This window comes from Sebastes fasciatus, chromosome 14 (genome assembly GCF_043250625.1).
Source record: "Sebastes fasciatus isolate fSebFas1 chromosome 14, fSebFas1.pri, whole genome shotgun sequence".
Lineage (NCBI taxonomy): Eukaryota > Metazoa > Chordata > Actinopteri > Perciformes > Sebastidae > Sebastes > Sebastes fasciatus.
Window position 1 is genome coordinate 1,288,819 of NC_133808.1, and position 15,050 is coordinate 1,303,868.

At 42.1% G+C, this 15,050-nt stretch overlaps 1 protein-coding gene across 2 annotated transcripts in view; it reads left to right on the forward strand.

Annotated features, from left to right (window-relative positions):
• The window catches only part of obsl1b (obscurin like cytoskeletal adaptor 1b), a 50,398-nt gene that overhangs the window by 11,847 nt on the left and 23,501 nt on the right, over window positions 1–15,050 (forward strand). Inside the window, exons 10-18 of one of the 2 annotated variants that reach the window (XM_074658064.1) lie at window positions 3,211–3,486; window positions 8,091–8,366; window positions 9,068–9,346; window positions 9,541–9,816; window positions 10,075–10,350; window positions 12,013–12,273; window positions 12,719–12,994; window positions 13,118–13,390; window positions 14,688–14,963. In XM_074658064.1, coding sequence (XP_074514165.1) covers window positions 3,211–3,486; window positions 8,091–8,366; window positions 9,068–9,346; window positions 9,541–9,816; window positions 10,075–10,350; window positions 12,013–12,273; window positions 12,719–12,994; window positions 13,118–13,390; window positions 14,688–14,963 — 2,469 coding nt within the window. The remainder of the gene's footprint in view (window positions 1–3,210; window positions 3,487–8,090; window positions 8,367–9,067; window positions 9,347–9,540; window positions 9,817–10,074; window positions 10,351–12,012; window positions 12,274–12,718; window positions 12,995–13,117; window positions 13,391–14,687; window positions 14,964–15,050) is intronic. The other variant, XM_074658065.1, reaches the window with a different exon arrangement.

Below are 15,050 nucleotides of genomic sequence, written 5' to 3' on the forward strand. Positions count from 1 at the left end.
GCTTGTAACAAGCAGCTTACCACTCTTTAAAGTCATCTTATGTCTTATTCATCACCAGATCCTCTCATTCACATTGCTGCCCCGAACCTCTCACCGTTGCAATGACAACGAACTCTTATCAAAGAGAAGAAAATCAATTTACATTTTAGGTTTTTAGGGTGTTAGTGTACATGCTGGTGGTATAACAATCGGGAGTCAGCTGAAGGGGGAAATATAAAAGCTCAATCTCAGACCAAACCTGGTCGATCTTCTTGTTTGTCTTTGCAATGAATATCCCATAACTCCATGCTAACCCTCACTGATGCAAAATTCTGTTATGAGAAGAAGTATTGAGACCATCAACCACTGAAAACCTTTCTCTGTGTACATCATAATGCTTATAGCTACATCGCCAAGGCTCTCTTCTGGCCAAGAAAAGAAGTCTACTGAAGAGGCTTATCCTGTTGAAGTTGACTGCATGTCCTCAAAATGCAATTCTGGCACCTTCTGTGGCGAGAGAGGAGAAATACAGACTTATGAAGAACATTCCAGGCATATGCCAACTTCTCAGTCAACATATGAATATATGACTGACTGGATTACAACTAAACAGCCAAATGAGCTCTCCGACAATCAACGAACGACCCAATCTCCAGTTTACAGTAACTCTGTAAAGGCAAAAATAATGCAATCTGACACACACCATCACACTAACAAACCCACAGAATCTCAAGGTGAGGAATTAATTTACTATCTACAGCATGCAAAAGCCCCATCTGAAGAGCTTGACAATTCCCTGCAGACAGCTGTCCAGACAGATGGGTTCTGTAATGTTCTACAAACTGCAGCTGTTGAATCAGAGGAATCCACTCTCAAGACTCTAAGTGTTCAATCAGAAGAGCTACATAGCTCAAGACAGATGCTGACTGTCCAGTCAGAGCTAGGTATCCCCCTACGGACTTCAACTGCCCAGTCACAACACCTTGCTAACCACTTAGAGACTTCAACAGTCAAATCAGACAAGTTCTGTAACTCCTTAACAACTACAACTCTGCCGTCAGAGGAGCCATTTAAATCCTTACACTCTGCAACTGTCCAACCAGAAGAGTCCTTTAAATTCTCCCATAGTGCAACTGTCCAACCAGAAGAGTCCTTTCAATTCTCCCATAGTGCAACTGTCCAACCAGAAGAGTCCTTTCAATTCTCCCATAGTGCAACTGTCCAACCAGAAGAGTCCTTTCAATTCTCCCATAGTGCAACTGTCCAACCAGAAGAGTCCTTTCAATTCTCCCATAGTGCAACTGTCCAACCAGAAGAGTCCTTTAAATTCTCGCAAAGTACAACTGTCCAACCAGAAGAGTCATTTAAATCCATACACATTGCAACTGTCCAACCAGAGGAGCCCTCTAAATCCTTACACACTTCAACTGTCCAACCAGATGAGTCATTTAAATTCTCACACCTTACAACTGTCGAGCAGGAGGAGTCCTTTGAAATCTTGCAAAGTGCAACTGTCCAACCAGAAGAGCCCTCTAAATCCTCACATACCGCAACTGTCCAATCAGAGGAGCCTAAATCTGTAAAGACAGCAGCTGTCCAATCAGAGGAGCATTTAAAACCTTTACAAACTGAAATTGTCCAATCAGAGGAGCCCTTTAAATCTGTGCAGACAGCAACTGTCCAATCAGAGGAACCTTTAAATTCCTTACAAGCTGCAATTGTCCAATCAGAGGAGTCCTCTAAATCCTCACATACTGCAACTGTCCAATCAGAAGAGCCCTTTAAATCTGTACTGATAGCAACTGTCCAATCAGAGGATCATTTAAAATCCTCACATACAGCAATTGTCCAATCAGAGGTGGTCTTTAAATCTGTGCAGAGAGCAACTGTCCAATCAGGAGAGCCTTTTAAATTCTTACAAACTGCAATTGTCCAATCAGAAGAGCCCTTTCAATCTGCACAGATAGCAACTGTGCAATCAGAGGAGCCTTTTAAATCCTTACAAACTGCAACTGTCCAATCAGAAGAGCCCTTTCAATCTGTACAGATAGCAACTGTCCAATCAGAGGAGCCTTTTAAATCCTTACAAACTGCAACTGTCCAATCAGAAGAGCCCTTTCAATCTGTACAGATACCAACTGTCCAATCAGAGGAGCCTTTTAAATCCTTACAAACTGCAACTGTCCAATCAGAGGAGCTGTGTAGCTCCATACAGATGCCAGCTGTCCTGTCAGAGAAGCTTCTTGATTGCTTACAAACTGAAACCGTCTATTCAGAGGGGCCCTGTAACTCCTTATGGACTGCAACTGACAAATCAGAGGAGTTGAACAGACCCCTACAGACATCAACTGTCCAGTCAGAGAAGCTCAGTGATTTACCCAACACTGCATCCCCTCAATCATTGGACTTGTATAACTCTAAAGAGGCAGAAACGGTCCAACCAAGAAAGAAAGATTGGAACTTGCAACAGGCTGCGCATGTCAGATTGGATGATCTCTATCACACAGGACAAGCAGTGCCTAACCATTCAGAGGTGCTGTATCAGTCCAAGCAGGCCACAACAGTCCAAGCAGAGAGCCATCACACCATGAAGGCATCAGAAGACCAAGTAGATACCACAGTTAACTCTGGGCAAAGATCATCTACCCAGTTTGCAGAGCCTCACTATATCAAGCAGTCATCTCCTGTCCAATCAGAAGAGATCTATCTATCAAGGACATGTGACAGTCACTGGAGTGACAGTGTCACTGCAAATAAGGTGGCTGTTGAAGGTGATTTAAATAGTTAGCATTATCAAACAAAACATGGACGGGCACAATGTTGACATTGTGTAAAATGAAGAGATTGCTTTTTGCAATCCTTGACATTTTGACAATTTCTACATTTACTTACTTGATTTTGTTCATACTAAAACTAATATAGTACTCAATGTAAAACTTTGAGCTTGGGTGGTCTGTGAGGAATATTAAAGACAGCGGAAAGAGTAAATATATTAGCTTCAAATCCTAACTTGAATGCCTAGTTATCTCAAGTCTAACAAAAGATACCTCTTTTTAGATTACTAATCACAAAGAAATGTATTTTATTATTACTTATTTTAACTCTTAAGATTTCTTGGCATGACTAATGTTGATTTGAAATTTTGCTCTTCTGTCATTTGAAAGCATAATTTTTGTTGTAGCCAGTAATAGTGATGCAATTTTCTCTTGATGTTACCTCAAACATCCCCAGCTCCACCCGTGAGAATTACAAGACTTTCTGAGGCTGAGAGGATCATGTCTGTTGAAGTTGATGAACCCATAGTGCTGCGTTGTGAGATATCAGATCCTAACGCTCAAGTTAATTGGTACAAGGATGGAATACATCTACGCGAAGCAGCTGGGCAAGACATGCTGGCAGAGGGTTCCATAAGAACACTGGCTTTCCAGTCAGCGATGCTGTCTCATGCAGGGATTTACAGCTGCAAGACAACAGATGATGCAATGCAGTTTCATGTGGATGTTAAAGGTGACAAAAGTTCTTTTCATCTGTTCTGCAAATAGATTTTAGTCAAGGCCAAGTGCAACCAAATGCTTTTGCTTTGCTTATAAATAGTAAGATCTTATTCTATTACTTTCAATTTTTTTCAAGTAACAGAACACCAGCAAAAATAAAGACACTGCCACAGAGTTTAAAACATAAAGGGCCCTATCTTAACGATCTATAGCACATGGTCTAAAGTGTATCGCGCAAGTGCATTTAGGGCGTGTCACACTCCACTTTTGTGAGTGAAGCAGCGCATAATCTGGGCGCAAAGTAAGGCACAAGGGGCAACAGGGTTGTATTTAGTTTTAATGCCAGGTGCGTCTGCACGTTGGCATATTGCTATTTAAAAGGCAGATTTGGCAAAGTGAATGTGCGCGAGCAGATGTATGTGGTGCTTGGACGGTGGACCCTCTGCCTCAGCCGTCTCCCAAGGGAGGGATGAGGAGAGGAGACGCCACAGAGGCGTGTGTTCACCGTGATCTCTCTGGTCAAGGAGGAGAGCTGTTGCGTGTCCCTGTGTGTGTAACAAACAGAGTGTACACGTGTTGTGAACCTTCCTATGTAGACGCATCTTACTATCTGAATAATGCGCCCTTTAGGTAGAAGGAAAATACTGCGCCAGTCTTAAGACCAGGTTTTTGTTGGTCAATGGCCCAATCGCTTTCTGCTGCCTTAAGATAGCAATGCGTTAAACAAAGTACCTGACCACACCTCATTTTAAGACAAACACGCCCATGGGCACACAGATGGGACCAGTACATTTGCTACTTACACAACATGGGCGCTGGGTGTGAAAATGACAACTGCGTCGGTCTGAAACTAGGAATGACAGTTGCGCTGCGCTGTGCGCCCCTCTGCGCCGGGTGTAAGACAGGTCCCAAAATGTTCAATTGCTCCCTTTAGCAATATATAGATGACATCAGTTTACTGTTAACTGTGCATTTTTTTGTGCTGTTGGCACACCAAAATCACAGTCTAAGTGTTACAATAACAAATAGCTATAAGTGGTACGTAAAAGATGGCAGAATCTTTGTTCTCTAGCTCCATTCTATCTCTAAATCAAAATATACTTCGACACAGTAAGTCCCTGGCTAAAACCTACCTACTTAATGTAATGACATTCTAAATTAAGCTAATCTCTTAGCCATGGTAAAACCTTACCTGAGACCGTGTGGCTCAATCTGCTTCTCCTTTTTAATGTCTCAGAGTAGCTACTTAGGTAGCTCGCAAATGTAAAGTTCTTACTTACACTTTTCCATTTAGTACTAAAGCTCCATATGTCTGTCATCTTTTTTGGAAGGTACGATAAAATTGCACTTTAACGCACGGATGTATAACGTGAACTAGAGGCCGACGTCACACATGAAGATTATATGATAGCAGTATTATTTTAATTAGTAGTTGGCCTTTTTTTTAATAAAATTTCGATTGTATTGACCCAATAGTGAAGGTGAAATGCTGACTTCTGTTTCTTTGGAGCCGGTTGCTAGGCATTACACATTGCACCTTTGAGGCTCAATATCCTCTTAATTAAGATTTTTTCCCCCCTAAAATCCCTATCAGAATAGACAGTAGAAACAAACAGGTTTACCACAGTGGGATGAGCTATTTTGACCCCAACTTCAGCCCTGTTCAGATCTGGCATTAACATGCGACCTGGGTGATCTGATCACTAGTGGATAGCTCTAAGTACAGGTGTGAATGCACTCAAGACGCATCGAGGACGCATTGAGATCCGATCGCACAGACCACACTCGTAGGTGGTCTGGGCTGCATGTGACCACATTGTTTTAGCAGTGTGTACGCGAATGTGTCCTGGGCTACATTAAGGACCGCCTACTCAACTGACGTCCCGCTTGGATCCACGAGGTCTGACTGCTCTCGTAATGGGAATAGACAGGTAGACACACGGCATGGAAATGGCTTCTGTGCACTAGCCTAACGTATCCCTGTCGGTCAGAGGTCGTGTTAACCGAATACTTTCCGACATTGACTGATTTTTTTCAACAATGACTGAAATCTCTGAAGGCTGACCGTCATTTTGACGAGAGCTTGCAGAATCGTGAAATCCCGTGTTCAGAGAGCTGGTGATTCTAGTCTCCAGTGTGGCAGCAGAGTGCAGGTTCAGCCTTCAGAACAAAATGAAAATGGCCATGAGAATTCATCTGTCCGCGGAAAAGACTACAGGAAAAAAGGATTCATCTGCTTCTTGTGTGTGACCGCCCGGTCGGTGTCGTTTTTCTGTTCATCTTTTCTCTCCATGCCCTTATAAATGCATAATCTACAAGCTTGTTCTGTATATTAAGTATTAAGACAATACAAATGTACACACAGCAAGCAGGCCGCCACCACCGTGTGGCCCACTTTCTCAGTCCTCGGTCCAAAAATGTAGCCTATTGAAAAAAGATCAATGTAATCATTTCCAAAATTCACAACATGTTTTTATCTAACGAAATATTCTGTTGCAATCCATATTTGTTGGCATTTAGCCTTTCAAAAACAACATTTTCACTGAGGTCAAAAACAATTTGCTCTCCCATTCTCCGCACACACACAAAGGAAAGCTCGCACCTGTATTAAAATACATTTGACGCTTCATTCCAAATCCTCAATAGAAGCTTTGAATGTAAAAACAATGACATTCGGTAGAGACGCCCTCGTGGCTTGGTCACTCCACTTTGTTTGTTTCCTATTTACAGGGCCAGGGCTGTGTATCAACACCCCCAGAACGGACAGATAGCTGACCGTGAGGAGATCGCTGAATTTGACAAAAAGTGCATTGGATTACAATCACAGACTCCACCTTTAAATAGGCATATGTCTTATTATCATCATAATCGTATTTCTCATGTCACAGAAACCACTGAGAGTGAATCTTGTGTTTTGGCTGTTGTCATCATACTGTCGGTGATGTGTCTGTGTTTTTGTTCCGGTGCTCTGCACAACTCTGACATTAGCCCGCCCTCTCTCATCCCAGGCTCTCTGAAGCTCTGTACCGCCGACACTGCCACCTTTGCCAGGCAATAGCGGCAGTTCTGGCGGAAGGACCGCCGGTAGACAACATATTTTTCGACATAACATTTATATGTTAATAAAATGTACCCGAATTCACAAATACCAGTATGTAGAAACATTACTACTGACATTCCTGTAATATTAAGTTGCAACGTCTGCTGTATTAGCCGTGTGTTTACTTCGTGTTTATTTGCATATAGAGCGGGGCAGTGAGATCTGATCACAGGTGGTCACGGGAGACGCATGTGGAGATGCATTCTAATGCCAGGTGTGAAGTGACGTACTTAGAGCTGTCCACTTGTTATCGGATCACCCAAGACGCATGTTAATGCCAGGTCTGAACAGGGCCTGCTTGGAGGTTTTCAGTCACATCAAAATTAAAGTAGAACGGGTTAAGACAAGCGGCCAGGGTTTCATTAGTCCCTTTCATGTTATGCTCTGTACCAGTTAGCCACTGGAGTGCCTCCAGCTTTGCAACCTTCTGCTGGAAATGCAGGAAAATCCGTCCCCGTTCAGACCTGGCATTAACATGCGTCCTGAGTGATCCAATCACAAGTGGAGAGCTTTAAATATGTCAGTTCATACCTAGAATGCGTCTCCACATGCGTCTTGAGTGACCACTTGTGATCTGATCTCACTGCCCCGCCCTATATGCAAATAAACACGTAGTAAACACACGGCTAATACAGCAGATGTTGTGACGTACTATAACATGAATGTCAGTAGTAATATCCTACATATTCGTGAATTTGGGTACATTTTATTAACATCGAAATATAATTATATCGTACCGGCGGTCTCTCCAACACCGCCGTCTTTGCCAGACAACAGAGCCAGGGATGCTGCAGCGAGCGGGCTGGTGTCAGCTCCGTGCAAAGCACCGGAATAAAAACACAGACACATCTCCAACAGTATGATAATAATGCACTTTGCGTGCCTAGTCTGATAGTCTGTAGATATGTAGCCTATAAATAATATATATTTTAATAACATACAGTTGTACAGACAGAATACAGTAGAGCACAGAGGCCGTTTCCATGCTGCGAGGCAGACAAGCGCTCGTGTCTGCCTGTCTATTCACATGAGGAGCGCAGAGACCCCCTCTGAATGTGGTCTGAGCGATCAGATCTCACACCTGTACTTATAGCTGTCCACTTGTGATCTGATCACATGTTAATGACTGGTCTGAACAGGGCCTCTCTGTGCTGGATCATCCTACAAGCACATAAGCAATGTGTTGAAATAAAACTTTCACATTTTAATCATAGATGAATTAATTAATACAAATAATGAAATTAATTTGGGCTTGATTCTCATTCACCATTTTCCCCAAAAAGCTGCCATGTTTCCAATCTGTTAACTGTACAACATATCATCTGAAAACTACACATTTTTCTATAAATACTGAATCAAAATTGCTGAGTAGGATAAAAGATTTGTATGTATTTTTAATGGTTGCATATGATTATGAAGCCGTTAGTTTCAGGATTGTGCTTTGCTTCCTTTGGCTATTAACAGTCTGTTAATTATCTGTTTTATTGACCAATTCTATTTTACATTCAATCCTGTAGCACCACTTCTGAAGTTTTCAGCTTTATCGGAGGGTGACCAGAAAAAGACGGTCATGGCGGGCTTTCCCATTGCTCTACAATGTGAGCTGTCAGACCCCACTGGACAAGTCAGTTGGTACAAGGATGGAACACAGCTCCTACCTCAAAATGGAGTAGACATCCAGTCAGAGGGAAATTTGAGGAGTCTAGTTGTCCCATCAGCAGATCGGGTTCATACTGGTGTATACCGTTGTGAGTCAAAGGATGATGACATCCAGTTTGCTGTGGAAGTAAAAGGTGATGCTCAGAAACTCTGTAGCGCTTTCAGTGTCTTGCACGCCAAACTAACTGTAAAAGCAGGTGATTAAGTCACGTTTGTCTAATCGCCTAACAGAACATTTTTCTGCTTCCCGAATTCGGTCAACTACTTTTCTAAAACTGTAAAGCAAAACGTTTAAAGTTAAATCTGTTATGTTAATTTGTTACGTTAATTTGTTACCGCATGATATGTGAGTATAGAGAAAAACAACTCCCTATCACACCTAATCATGATGCTCATTTTTTAACTAAATTAAATTAGATAATAGAGGAAGTCTTCTCTCCAAATATCTTACAATGTTCAGCTTCACAATGCAGCTTCTTATTATGCATGTCCAATCTCTTGAGAAAGCTAACTAGTGTCTTGTTCTTTTTCATTAAAGACACTAACTGAATACGTTTTCAATATTGTTTGTGTCGTACCTGTGCTTTCAGTTTGTGCCTTTTATGTCGGTGGATAACTTTGAAATTTCAGAACTTTATTCTTGCTCTTTTAGCCCTTTGAATTGTTTTACTCATTGTCCTTCTTAAGCAGGTTGTGTTTATGTTGTATGTTATGTTGTTTGGTCTTGAAATTCTTTGTCATTGCATACACATTAGGTTGGATATTTAATTTCTTAAAAAAATGACATTTATGAAGTTTATTAAGACACTCTTTTTGCAATATCTGAAACCTATAGCACTACCTGTGAAGTTCTCAGAGCTTCAAGAGACTGGCAGGAGCATGTCCGTCCGAGAAGGTTCTCCCATTGTCCTCAGCTGTGAACTCTCTCATGATCCTTCCGCTCATGTCGACTGGTACAAAGATGGGATGGAGCTCCTACCACAAAACAATATGGAAATACAGTCAGATGGTCTAACAAGGACACTACTCATCCACTCAGCTGAAAACACACATGGTGGCACCTATGAATGTTCAACATCAGATGACACCATCACGTTTAAAGTGGACATAGAAGGTGATTCATTTCCATCCTTACTATCTTCCTATCATACATACCACGTCCATCTTATTCTATGGCGTGAGCGGTTAACAACGTTTGCTTTGTTTTGAATGTTCATGAGAACATGGTGTGTCTGGCTGGACAGTGTGTTTTTTCCACTGTTAGTGATTTATCTCTTATCCAAAACCCTTGTTATTCCCTTCTCTTAGGCCGATCGCCACAGATCATGCCAATCCCACTGTCAGAAAAATACAAGATGATTGCAATGGGTTGTCCAATTATCCTCCAGTGTGAGGTCTCGGACCCTGTCGCCCAGGTTTCCTGGTTTAAAGATGAAGTGGAGCTTTTTTGCAAAACTGGCCTTGATATGAAAAGAGATGGCAGTCTGAGAAAATTAATGATCCACTCTGCTAAGGTCTCCGACTCTGGCCTCTACAGTTGTAGCCTCGCTGATGATGTTGTGACATTCCATGTGGACGTCGAAGGTGATTTTCTTGTATTCAGTTCTAATGAGCTTCCAGGTGTGCTACCAACATTTCCTTAATTACCCTTAACTGTACACTTATTTGCACAATTACATATATAACGTAGAGGTTTTTGTAACATTGTCTAAAAACACAGAGCTTCATATAGTGTACATACTGTGCTAAAATAACCAAAAAGGTTGATGATGAACACTACTTGTTAAATGATATTCTGACAGCCTAACAACAGTGTTCTGCAAATCTTATAATACCCTCCAGCCTCTCCTGTGAGGTTTTCAGCACTTCCAGAGGTCGCAAGGAACAAATTTGTTGAAGCAGGCTGCCCAATTAAGCTGCAGTGTGAAGTCTCAGAGCCAACTGCCCAAGTCTATTGGCACAAGGACGGAGAACAGATACCTCCAAAGAGCGGATGTGAAATCCAAACAAAAGAAAGACTGAGAGCGTTGGTTATTGCATCGGCAGAAGTCAGACACTCTGGTAGTTACAGCTGTGAGGCCGCAGATGACCATATAGAATTCAAGGTGGATGTTGCAGGTGATCTAAGTATTTTGAGCTTTGTCAGAATCACTAACTTCTTTCAGTGAATGCTTGGCTACTAGACCAACCCATTTTCTTTATTTCATTCTGTAATGGTCTAAGATAAGGTGTACTGATAATGATGCACACAGACTTATACACCCTAATAGAAAATGTAATGTTGTGACAACTTACTTACATTTGACCATATATAAGTACATAATGGATCAAACATTATTCAATATTGCCAATTGTTTTTTAAGCAGCGGCAGTGATATGTAGCTCAATGTCGCCCTAACAAACAAATACTAAAAGGCCCTTTCAGACTGGACTTTTTAAAGCATGGTGGTAAAACTGCATCTTAAACCAAATGATACATTAACAGTGGCTCAAATTACTGTGTAATGTGAATGGGGTCACTCGTAGTAACAAACCACAGCGAGTTATCACCCGACTCTGCAGTTTCCCTTAGCTCCATGGAGTGTTTTGGTGTTTTTCAGCATACTGTTTTGGTTTTAAAACCAGCAACTTCACTGTTTGGTTGGAGACTGCCAAAGTTAGCAACTAGCTGGTGAACATAGTGGAGCATTTAGTAGCTAAAGAGCCAGATATTTTCGTCAGGAGTTGGTGGAGACCAAAACAAAGCTAAAAGGACAAATGGCCAAAAACACAACTCCAAATTAATGATAAATTTGTTCTGTGTCTGCTGGGTGTGTAAATACAGCCCGTTCTCATTCCCAGGGTGTCAAATACCAAGGCTTTGTTATGGCTGTCGGTGTTCTATACACAAAGTACACTTTAGCGCTGTTCCATTTACTACAATGTAAAACCATCCGAGATAATAGTAAACGCTCCAAGAAAGTGTGCCGTGAGCGTGATGACGTAGTTTAAAGAGAGAAAAGAAACACCGGGCGGGCGGGAGTGGTGATGGATGGGTCCAACAAACATCGTGTTCCGTGTTTCAAGTTTCACTTTCACGTTACAATCAGCTGTTTGTTCGTGTCCTGTGCTCACAATGTTCAGTTTCATTTTCACCTTACAAACGTAGTAGTTTTAAGGCCAACCATCAAGTCGGGATGAGAACGTGTTGGTAAATAGGCCGCTGTTTGCCGTAACTTTATATGAGGCGATAGTATGTGAACTAAAAGAGTTCATGCTGATTTAACTGCTCAGTCCAGTGGTAACGGTAGTGGCCAACATAATTTCCAATTTTCAATTTCCGGCTGTGTCAAACTTTGCCACTTCTTGCAGGATGCAGAGCAGACTGTTGTGCTTGCCACTATGTGATTCTGTCGAGACTTATGAAGGATGAGTTGCGGATGCTGCAGACCTCCTGATCTGAAAGGGCATTAAGGCTGTACATGCTCTGTATTAACAACTCAGATTGCAGGCAGACTGCAAAAAGAGCAAAAAACAAAACAAACTGATTGACATGTTCCATTTTGCTGGCTCACTGATTGCATGTGAGTCCATGACTGTAGCACTGTTTAAGTAACTGAGAGATCTCACTGTGTAGGGAAAAACTTTATCATACCAAACTATTTTGACACCTGGAGTAAAACAGTACATTTTACAGCCTTCAGCCTGTAAATCCAAGCGTTACATAGCATAGCAAATCTGATTACTATCTGGTTACTGTTCAATGAATTGAAATTCCTATAGCACCAGTTTGATTCTCAGCTGTTCCAGAGGCTGAGAGGAGCATATCTGTTGAAGCAGGCAGCCCGATCAATCTGCAGTGTGAGATCTCAGAACCCACCACAAGCCAGACCTGCTGGTGTGACGACGGAATAAAACTCTTGCCAAAATCTGGGATAAACATCGACTCCGAGGGCAATGAGAGAACACTGGCTGTGAAGTCGGCCACGTCTTCATGCTCTGGAGTGTACAGTTGTAAAACTGATGATTCAGATTTCAACGATTTCTATGTGGAGGTGAAAGGTGATGTGCTAAGCTTTTTCTTGGCAAGATGTTGTCATTGTAGAGTCTTATCACCTTCATCATGGCCTCTAATATCTAAGAAGGAAGCAAAGCCTGATCATCATCATATTCATCATAGCTGATTTCCTTCAGATGTGTCCTAATTTCATTGCTTTTCACATACGTGCTTCACATTTAATAGCATGTATTTTGATGGGTTACACCTATGGTAATTGCATTACCTCAATGCACTGCTTCAATTAATTTTCTCACCTTGCTTCAAAAGTGGATTAACACCCACTGATCATTATGATGTCTATGTGGAGTTGTTATCTAGATGGCAAGGCTTGAAATCAGCATGTCTAAGCTGTGAAAACCAGACCTTACAGCTACTGCACGCATGAGCATAAACAATGAATGCTACGTTCAAGCAACAACTTACTTCTTTTGTGACTGTTTTCTGCAGCGCCACCGGTAACATTTGCCGATATCCCAGAGGAGGACCTTTTCAAGAGTGTTGTGGAACAAGAACAGCTTGTTCTGTCGTGTGAAGTATCGCGGGCTGATGGTGTTGTACAGTGGTACAAAGATGGAACTGAAATGCAACCATGCAACAATATCACAATGCAAGCAGAGGACATCAAAAGGAATCTGACAGTACATTCAGCCAAACTGTCCGACACAGGCACATACACATGCCGTGCAGGAGACAACATCCTAATGTACAAGGTTAACATACGAGGTAATGAAATAGCTTATGAAAACTCTGAAAATACATGATATAAAACCTGCACCAAAAAAAAAAATGCACTTAAATTCACTCACAGTGGACAATGTTTCAATTTCATGTATTCTTCTTCCAAAGAACCTCCGGTGATGATAATCCACCCCAAGGAGGATGTCCACCTTGACCGTCACGTCCCTGAGGAAATTATTCTGAGCTGCGAATTGTCTCGTCCAAACGGTGTTGTCAGCTGGTACAAAGACGGCCAAAAGCTGCAAGAGAGCGAGAACATCAAGCTCAAGATCGAAGGCCCTTATCGACGACTGAAGATTATTTCTAGTGGAGTCGAAGATTCTGGAGAATACGTCTGTGATACAGCTGACGCGTCAATATTCTTTCACCTTAGTATTACAGGTAAAATCCCTGATACTACATACAGTATATTCTACATACATACAGTAGATATGTAGGTATCTCAAGGCAAAAAGCATAACAAGTAGATTGTGGTATTTACGGTATCAGTGTGCTTCAAACAAAAAAGTTTGTGCAGTGTCGTCTGAATATGTCTAAAGGCAAAAGTATATCTGTTCTGAATGGCCACACTCGAAGGTTGGTTGAAAAGCCTGCCGTCTAAACAAAAAAAAAAAAAAACTGTCTTCGACACGGACGCGTTGCTCCGCTCAACTGGCCGTTCAAGAGCTGACGTCCCCTATTGTGGAATGCACCTGATTGGTCCCTGGTTTTCTGCTTGCTGTTTCAAACAGGAAACAACATGGCGGCCTGCTCATAAACTTTCTGTTATTCCGTCTAAACAATCCACCAAAATCTACTTCTGAAAACATTTTCAGTGAGAAATAGGCGATGCCACTGCTGAATCTGGTTCATTTTGGAACTAGATCTCCTAGTCTGACAGCTTGGTCCAAGTTCCGTGAGCCGGACGCGTCGTGCTGGACGGGCTCATTTACATAAAGGACTGTTCTTTGCCTTTTCATTTTGAAAGAGCAACGGCCAATGAAGAAACTCCAAAACTCGGCCGACTAATCGTGTAACTTCGTCACTCAGTCAGTCACTCAGTGACAGACTTTTGGGTTTGTAGGGCTGGTCCTCTGTGGTCCAGCCAAAAAGAGAGCTCGAGGGCTCAGAGGGTAGAGGAGGTTGTCCACCAATCGGAAGGTCTGTGGTTCGATGCCCGGCTGCTCCAGGTCACATGTTGATGTGTCCTTGAGCAAGACACTTAACCCAAAGTTGCTCCCGAAGGCATGGCCATTGGTGTGTGATTGAGTATTTAGATTAGATCCTGATGGGCAAAGTTGGCACCTTAGCAGCCTCTGCCATCAGTGTGTTAATGCTGACATGTAGTGTAAAGTGCTGTGAGTGGTCGGAAGACTAGAAAAGTGCAATATAAGTCCAAGTCCATTTAACCCCTACACATCTGGCCAACAGTTACATGAAATGAAAGTTTGAAAAGGTGAGGAAGAGGTTTCAGATGCTTTTCAATGATCTGACAATCACTTTGTTTGAAGCATACCGATGCCTTTAACATTGCTAAAGTTAGGGGTTAACTAATTCATCCAGGATCAAAGATGTATGCAAAGACAGTCCTGCAGAGATATATGCATCAACTTGACTCCTAGAAAACAATGCAAACATATTGTAGCATTCATTAAACTAATGAGTGATGTCTAATCTGGATGATAACGTCCCTTTCCAGAACCTCCAGTGCGGATTGTGTCCCCAAGTCAGTCCCAAATGGAACTGTGCCAGCAGACCTCTGAGAGGATGGTATTGAGCTGTGAGATCTCTCGGCCCAATGCGGTAGTGCGCTGGTATCGAGACGGACTCGAAGTGGAGGAGAATGACAACCTTATCCTAGAGGTGGACGGGGTCTACAGAAGACTCATTATACCAGAAACTACTGTCAAAGATTCCGCAGAATACGTGTGTGATACTGCAGATGACTCCATGACATTCTTTGTAAACATAGCAGGTAAAGGAAACTAAAGAAAGAAAAAGTAGGTCCTCTAAATGTGTTGCTCTGTCAGTGTTTATCCATTTCTAACACAAATTTTCTGAA